Source organism: Colius striatus, chromosome 17 (assembly GCF_028858725.1).
Source record: "Colius striatus isolate bColStr4 chromosome 17, bColStr4.1.hap1, whole genome shotgun sequence".
NCBI lineage: Eukaryota > Metazoa > Chordata > Aves > Coliiformes > Coliidae > Colius > Colius striatus.
The window spans coordinates 6,846,777-6,855,018 of NC_084775.1; the positions used below are offsets into that span (position 1 = coordinate 6,846,777).

At 50.9% G+C, this 8,242-nt stretch overlaps 1 protein-coding gene across 7 annotated transcripts in view; it reads left to right on the forward strand.

Moving 5' to 3' along the window:
• The window catches only part of GGT1 (gamma-glutamyltransferase 1), a 28,026-nt gene extending 20,117 nt beyond the window's left edge, over positions 1-7,909 (forward strand). For 6 of the 7 annotated variants that reach the window (XM_062009829.1, XM_062009831.1, XM_062009828.1 and 3 more), the window contains exons 6-13: positions 21-178; positions 1,070-1,219; positions 1,722-1,858; positions 2,909-3,096; positions 3,909-4,036; positions 4,830-4,942; positions 5,956-6,069; positions 7,068-7,909. In XM_062009829.1, coding sequence (XP_061865813.1) covers positions 21-178; positions 1,070-1,219; positions 1,722-1,858; positions 2,909-3,096; positions 3,909-4,036; positions 4,830-4,942; positions 5,956-6,069; positions 7,068-7,211 — 1,132 coding nt within the window. In that variant the 3' untranslated portion in view covers positions 7,212-7,909. The remainder of the gene's footprint in view (positions 1-20; positions 179-1,069; positions 1,220-1,721; positions 1,859-2,908; positions 3,097-3,908; positions 4,037-4,829; positions 4,943-5,955; positions 6,070-7,067) is intronic. The other variant, XM_062009827.1, reaches the window with a different exon arrangement.
• The last annotated feature ends 333 nt before the right edge of the window (positions 7,910-8,242 follow it).

The window sequence follows — 8,242 nt, forward strand, 5'->3', positions numbered from 1 at the left end:
CAATCTCCTTTCTCTGTTAGTGAAGTGTTCTGCAAAGGAGGGAAAATTGTGCGTGAGGGTGATGTCATCAAGATGCCCAAACTGGCCAACACGTATGAGACTATAGCCAGGGAAGGGGCAGATGCCTTTTACACAGGAAGCCTGGCACAACAGATCATCAATGACATCCGCAGTGCAGGTGAGAAAAGGGTGCTTGTCCCAAAGAGCTGAGTGTCCTGAGCTCACAGTTTGGCACTCAGGGAGGAGCTGGCACCGTGGAGGTGGGTCAGACCTGCTGGCTGAAATGCCACCCCTGGACCTGTGGCACCAGGACATGCAAGAGGAGCCACTGGCCCTTTAATGGATGTATTTGACACTCAGTCAGAAACGGACAGTATGTCCCGTGCCTTTCTGACCCAATAGTCCAGCAAGTCAGCGTGTTTCTGGATATAGCTCAGTAGCTACGTGTTATTTACGGGGCCTGAATCCAACAAGTTTCTACCTAAAACATTACCCACGTGTTGCAGTAAACTCTGAGCCTGTTTAACCTCTCTGTGCCACTAGATGGTGGTGGTGTCCTTGCTCTTACTGGCCAGCATTGCCTGGCTTCAGTGCTCCTCATGTGGGTAACACATTTACTGCCTTCTTCATGGTGGTTGATGATCACCTTCCCCCTTCTGATAAGAACGGCAATAGAACAGATAAATTATTCTGTTCCTGGGGTTGCACAAAGCAGCTGCACCCAAGAGCTGCATCCTCCTCCTGTAAACAGGACTCTTCAGTACATTTTGTTACCTGACATTGCTGGTGTCCTTTGCAAAAAAAACCCCAACCAACAAAACAAGCAGCCCAGGTGGATTAGGAGGCTTTTGACTGCTGTAACTCAGCCAAACTTCGGGATCAGGCTGCCTGAGCCCCAGCTGGATCCATCAAGGTCTGAATTCATCACCTGGGCACCCTTCTTTGCTCTCTTTACCTTGCACCTTTGGGAATTGTCTGTGCTCCCTCATGCCCTTGCTGTGCACATGGTGGTGGAGCACTACCCCAGCAATGACAGAAGCCCCAAGTGCAGCCCCTTTCCTTCTTGCAGGAGGCATTGTAACGTTGGATGACCTGCGGGACTACAACGCCACGGTGATCGAGGACCCCATCCAGGTCCCGCTGGGGGAGTTCACGCTCTACACGCCTGGCCCCCCCCTGAGCGGGCCAGTGCTCGCCCTCATCTTCAACATCCTGAAAGGTGAGTGCTGCTGAGCAGAGCCTTGCTGGCAGCAGGAGCTGGGACTGCTCCAAAGATGATGCCTTGGTGGAGGGTGCAGCTGGGCCACCCTCAGTAGCCCTCCACAGGTGGGAAATCTGAGATCCCAGGAGGGATCAGAGATGCTGAAACATTCCTGCTGTGAACTCGGGGATGTCACCTTCCTACTTGAAACACAGGTGCAAGAATATGCTCTTGTTTGGGGCACTTCCCTACTAACTGCATGGGTGGAAACTAACTGGTACTTGAGACTGCTTTGGAAAACATTTCTGCAAGTACAAATCCTGCTGGTGACTCCCACCCACGGTGCTCAAAACCAGCAGAGCTCCTGTGTTCTCCCTGCGGAGATCAGGACATCCCAGAGGCTGCATCTCTGTCAGGACTGGGCCTCAAGATTAACAGGCCCCTTTGGCACAGGTTTATTAGCAGTCCATTAACTGTGTACTTTCCTTTTTGTTCCCAACTGTTTGTCTTCTGTTGCCAGGGTATAATTTCTCTGCTGATAGCGTTCAAACCATGGAGCAGAAAGGTCTGACTTACCACCGCATCGTGGAGGCCTTTCGCTTTGCCTATGCCAAGAGGACTCTGCTGGGAGATCCCAAGTTTGTCAATGTTACAGAGGTACCTGGCAAAAGCCTTTTCCGTCTGCAGCACCAAAGTTGACTGGAACATGGCCTAAAGGTTTTGGGTGACTAAATTTTGTCGGGGATGCCTTGTGCCATCTGCTATCAACCGGCATGGAAATAGCTCTGAATCAAAATGTAAAGTCCTATGTGAGTCCTGGCTGAGCTGTGAAGGGTATAAATGGAGGAAACCTTCCTGCTGTAAGAAAAAGCAAAATCCTCAATTCACCAGAAGCATTTAGGTATATTTAGGGCTAGTCTTCCCTGGTTTTATAGTGTTTAAAGCCTTAGTCAATAGATGACCTCCCAGCACTCTCGTGGCTCTCTAACACAGCCCTGCGTAGGTAAATGGACCAACAGATGGGAAGGGGTGAGGCAGGGACCCCACTTTTCCTGACTCCACACTTTGTGCTTTTTCTTCTGTGACTGCAAAAGCAGCAGGATCTGAGCCCAGTGCAGCCTGATGGATGCACATTTGCAACTTACAGAGCAATGGCCAGAGCTTGCCCCGGCGCAGTCACTGCTCCCATCTCTGGGGTGACTGTGGCACCGCTCGCCAGTGCCTTGCTGGGCACAGCTCCCTACAGACCCACAGAGAAGATGCTGAGTAACTTCCACACAGAAACTGCCTTGGAGCAGCCACAACACAAAAAGATACACTTAAACATAAGAAAAAACTATTTCACTGTGAGGGTGAGGGAGCCCTGGCACAGGCTGCCCAGAGGGGTTGTGGAGTCTCCTTCCTTGGAGGTCCTCAAGGCCTGCCTGGACATGTTCCTATGAAACCTGATCTAGGTGAACCAGCTTCTGCAGGGTGTTGGACTAGATGAGATCTAAAGGTCCCCTCCAACCGCTAGCATTCTATGATTCTGGGACTGCCTAAATGCCCTTTGGTGCCTTGGCTTTCTTTCCAGGAGGAGAAAGCTCCTGCTGGAAAGCTGTAGCCTCACTGCTGGGATTTGCCACTTCTGTGGTCTGAAGTCTTGGCTCTCAGAGCATGTGTCTGAAACTTAATCTGCTGAGTAGCTGCACTGGGTGTCTCTGACAGGCCATCAGGAACATGACGTCTGAGTTCTTTGCGGAGAGTCTCCGGAGGAAGATCACAGACAACACCTCCCACCCTGTTGACTACTATGAGCCGGTGTATTACACAGGAGACAGCGCGGGTACATCCCACCTCTCCGTGGTGGCTGACGACGGCAGCGCTGTGTCCGCCACCAGCACCATCAACCAATAGTATGAGCTCAGCCATTACTTCCCTGTGGGCCTTGGCCATCTGCATAGTGGTGGTTGTGTGGTTGGTATGAAACATCACTGGCTGTCATCTGTGGCGGGGTGGTGATGAGCAGCACTGCTGACCAGCACTCCTGCTGAGCTGCCAGGGCACTTCTTAACACCAAGACCTGTGTGATGGGTCAGAGAGCAAGATGTGCCTTCTCTCATGTTAAGTTCACCCACCATGAAAACATTCAGTGCATCTGGATCTTCTCATAAACAGTGGTATCGCTGCTGGCTCTGATTTCCCAGGCTTCTGGAAGGAATCTGAGCTACTACAGCTGCCCTGGAAGTGCAGTGTTTGGCTTGGAGTGCTGTCAGGGGCTGCGTTCCATGTGTGTGACCTGAAGCTGTGGGGTGACAGTTCCTCTTGCCTACAGAAAATGTCTCCAGCTTGACACATCTAAGCAAAGCCCCAGTCACTCCCAAACGTGGCAGCTTTTGAGCTGTGCTGTGCCTCTGAAGGAGAGCAGTATTGCCTGGCTGGAAGAGGAATTGCCTGTCCTTAGCTGCTGTGCTGCTCTCCCTCGGGGCCCTGCAGTGTTGCTGCACAGCAGGGCTCTGAGCTGCCCTTCCACTGGATGAAGCTGTGTACTCACTGTGTGAACTGCTACCCTTCCCCAAGGGGTGACAGCACGTCCTTTCCAGCAGGAGGGAGGACTTTTGCTAAGTCGTCCAAGCAAAACCCAGGTTTCATATCCCAGCAATTCACCTGAAGCTCCTCCCAGGTTTGCTCTGGTTTTGACATGTCTGTGTCAACTTGTTTTCTCTAGTTTTGGCTCTGACGTACGATCCAACGTGAGTGGAATCATATTTAATGATGAGATGGATGACTTCAGCTCACCTTACATAATCAATGGATTTGGGATCCCCCCTTCTCCAGCAAACTTCATAAAACCAGGTAGCTGTAAACTGCCTTCCCAACTCAGCCTCGTGGCAGTGCGCTGTGTACCAGCCCCAGCTGTGGGTGCAGGGGGTGCAGCCCCTCTGCCATCGGCATAGCCACAGGGTCCCTAGGGAGGGTGGGTAACAGCCATCACCCACCATTGCAGCCACAGCCCCAGGGGACAGCCTGCCCAAAGAAAGACACTTGTGCATGCTTGTCTCTTTCCTACAACCAGAAATCCTTTCCCAAGGCGTTCAGTATGTGTCAACTGAAATTACTTACGGCTGCAAAAGATTTCTTTGAACTGATTTAAGAGAGAGGGAGGCAGCAGCAGGAGCTGACTGCAAAGTTGGCACTGTCCAGCCTTCTCCCTGTGCTGCCTCAGGGGCTGTAAGGCAGCTCTAGATGCATCCAGATTGCTTCCAATCACAGGCACTTGACCACTGGTTCCTGCAGACCCATCCCACGGCTGCTAAAGCCAGGTGGGGTTCTGCCCCTTCCTGTATCCCACACTTTGAAGAGGGACAGGAAGAGAAGTGCTGTGATGTACAGCCCCAGCTGGGACAAGGTTGTGGAGGAAGTTGCCATCAGCTTCTGTGTGAAGGACATGGGGTAATTAAACGTTGCATTGCAGGAGGAAGGAGATGGGTATAGGGGACAATGGGATCCCCAAGGGCTGAACAAGACACGTGAGCTGAGTCAGGAGAGTGGATACTGAGGCTCTAGGTTTAGGCAGGGAGCAGGAGCTGGCAGTTTGTAAGCTGCAGGTGGAAGGCTGAGCCTCTGTTGCATCTGTATCCCCCAACAGGTAAACAGCCAATGTCCTCGATGTGCCCGTCCATCTTGGTGGATAAAACAAACAAGGTCAGGATGGTGGTTGGTGCTTCTGGAGGAACAAAAATAACTACAGCAACAGCACTGGTACGTGATGACATGAGCAAACTGGGCAAGGCTGAGGCAAAACAAGGTGGGGCAAGAGGCAGCATTTGTGGAAGGGACTCCTGTCTCCCCTGCAATGTGACCCTGGCTGTGCCTCCCTGCTGTGGGCTGGGGGCCAGAAAAGAAGGTTCCCTCCTGGCCCTCTGAGGGCTAGGCCTCAACACCAGCTCCTGCCAAAGCTGCAAAGGGCCTGCAATTCAATTACTTATTTCAGTGAGTCCAGGTCTGTTTCTTTGGCAAGTTGCAGAAGATTAATGACTTCAGTTTAGCTTTGACTTCTGTTCTCTGGATCTCCAGAACCAGCCTCCATATCTAGTTTAGAGACATTTCCATCCAATATCCTGAACTTTGGGTGAAAGTCACACAGCAAAGCTAAGTAAGAGCTTAGGCCAGGCACAGGCAGGCTCCCTGTGAGCTCCTGTGGCAGCCCCTCCAATGCCCAGCTAGCCCAACAGTGATTGCAGGAGAAAGCTGTCTCCCGTGCTCAGAGCACCAGGCTCAATCTTGCTTTCTGGCTGAGACAGAGAAATCTCCATGAAGACCACTACAAGCAGCTTTCTAAGCCTTTGATCCTGAGGCTGTTGTCACTTGCCAGCAGCTCCAACCTGCAGTTTAAGCATGTAGAGATGATCCCAGTTTAAGGACACCCGTTGCACAATGGCAGGAAGCTGTAGCTGCATGTTGGCTGAGGTGCTGCTGTGTCTCTAAGCCAGCTCTACCTTAATCACAGCAGTGTTAATCCAACTACAATGGCTCAAGGGTCTGATTCTTTTACTATGTGGTCTCTGTGTGGGAACCCTCCTAAACACAGAGATTGACTTGCTGCAATGTGTTTGTCTGGCTCAGCCAAGAGAGCAACTGGTGAAAGGAGCAGGAACCAGAAACTGCCTTTTATGTGCTCTGGTGAACATCTTTGAGTTTCTGCCTGGGGTGCTACAAGGATCAGGCCTCTATGAGGATGAGTAACTAATGCTGAGGCTTTTTGCTTCTCACAGACAATCATCAATTCCATCTGGTTTGGTTATGATGTGAAGGCAGCAGTGGAGGAGCCCAGAGTTCATGATCAGCTGTTCCCCAATATCACGGAGCTTGAGCAGCAAATAGAGGAGGTTTGTGTGTGGAGCTGGGGTGTGTGTGGGCTGGGCTCCTGGTGCTAGGGAGGCAACATCCCTGGGAAAAAACATGTGTTCTGCCAAACATTCCAGGTGAGCAGCATTAGAGCTGACATAGGCCAAGGGCTGGCTCACAGGAAGCAGTTCCAAATGTCTCTTTCAGTCTCAGGCACATGGGTTTGAAGCTTAGCATGTTCATGCATGACCTACGCCTGAAACTGAGGGTTTGTGTCCTTGCAATGTTGTTTGGCTCAAAGGACTTGTAAAAACCCCAAAAAAACATCAGGGACTGAACTAGCCAGCAGTCTAAATCCAGCGACCCTCAGGAGAGTCTTGTCCTATTGTGCAAGACCCTGATGAAGCCTGAGGCCCTGGCACAGAGCTGCTGAGGAGGCTGCACAGAGCAATCCAAGAACTGGCTTTAAAATCTTTTCACAGCAACAGTCTCTGTCAGTCTGGGAGCTGAGGGCAAGATCTGCCTACTTAGCACTCACCTGAGCTGGCAGTTCCATCTACCCTGAGGAGTTACACAGAGACAGATGCTGTCTTCGTACAAATCTCCTTCCTGTCTCTGTATTAGGGAAAACACTCCTACATAAGGTGGTTTTCTTGATCAGACTCTGTAAATGTCCCATTTTAATAAGCTTCTTAGGATACCAGCTGAGATGTTGGCCTGCCCTGGGGAGGATGCCCTGGTCTTCTACAAGTCCTGTATTTTCCCCCATTCTCGAACCGGATCCATCAGTCCTGGCTGTGGGTATACGAATATCTGAGGCAGAATGCTCTGTGGAAAGGAATAGTATTGGTAGCCCACACTGAGCACCACAAATGCCACATCTTTTCAACCCCACCTGTGCAAAAGCAGGACACCCCAGAGGGCAAAGGGAAGAGGAGGAAGACGTGCGGTCGGAGCCCTGCCTGCTGCAGGCACGCACGGGCCGTGCTGCGTGTGCAGTTGCTCTGTCCCCCCGTGCTCACTGGCTTCTGCATTGCAGGGCATAGAGGAGCAGCTACGGAAGAGAAAGCACGACACGACGTGGGTGAGCAGCGGCGCGGTGGTACAGGCCATCCTCAGAACAGAGCAGGGCTGGGCTGCAGCCTCCGACTCCCGGAAAGGCGGCGTCCCTGCAGGCTACTGACGTGGCTTGGCTCCTTTTTTCAGTGGTCCAGTGACAATGAGGTGTGTTTGGGGGGAAGATCCTTCAGGTCTGCAACTCAGGGACTTCTCACAGGAAAGAGCACAAATTTACCTGTGGTTCTATTGACAGAGCTGGGACAGTTCTCACAGCCATGACCGCAGTGCCTCACACCACAGCAGCCTGCTCAGGCAGGCATGTGTACCAGGAAGTGCAGTACCTACTTGAAGAGTCTGTTCTGCCTTGAAGAGTTTGTTCCCTGCCTTCTCTCCACCCCACAAGGACAGTTTAGGTACCCAGAGTTTTCTGGAGGAGGTCCAGCACACGCAAGCTGCAGAAAGTGTTTCCCCTGCATCGTGTCAGCTGCCAATGTCCCTGTCACTGCAAGAGAAGAGATTTGTTTCCTGTTGAGTAGGTGGGAGATACAGGACTCTGGGGACTGGGTTTTCTAAATTACAGACTAATAGATCTGTGCCATAACAAGAAGCCCAGATCTAGGCTGGGATAATCCTTCACAATCTCACCACTCTTTGTTTTAACAAAAGATGTTTCTGCTTTTCACTTCAGTTGATTATTGGAGATGAGTGGGGAAATGGGGAAATGGCTTCAAACTTTTTGATGTTTCTGTTGAGAAGGTCTAAAGGGAAGATGCTACCTGTAAAACTCTGAGCACAACTAAAATAAATAAATATGGAGTCACACATCTTTCTTGCCTGCACAGTTGCTACTGGGAAAAGGGATGATGAGAGTCTGCATGGAAGAAGCTCTCCTGAGGTTTTTCTCTTCACTCCTTTGATGAAGCTATGAGTAAAAAAAAAACCCAATAGTTACAAACCCAAATCAAGCTGCTTGTTCTCCCGTTTGCTTTTACTGCATCATACTGCAGGTCTGAAATACCAGCATCTGAGGAAATGAAACCTCTAACAAAGGGCATGCTGCAGCTACTCTTGTTTGAAGGTAAGTGACTGTTAATCAGACCATTAATGTGATGAAGAGAAAATGCAAGGCTGAAATGTTAACCATCAGGTACTCTT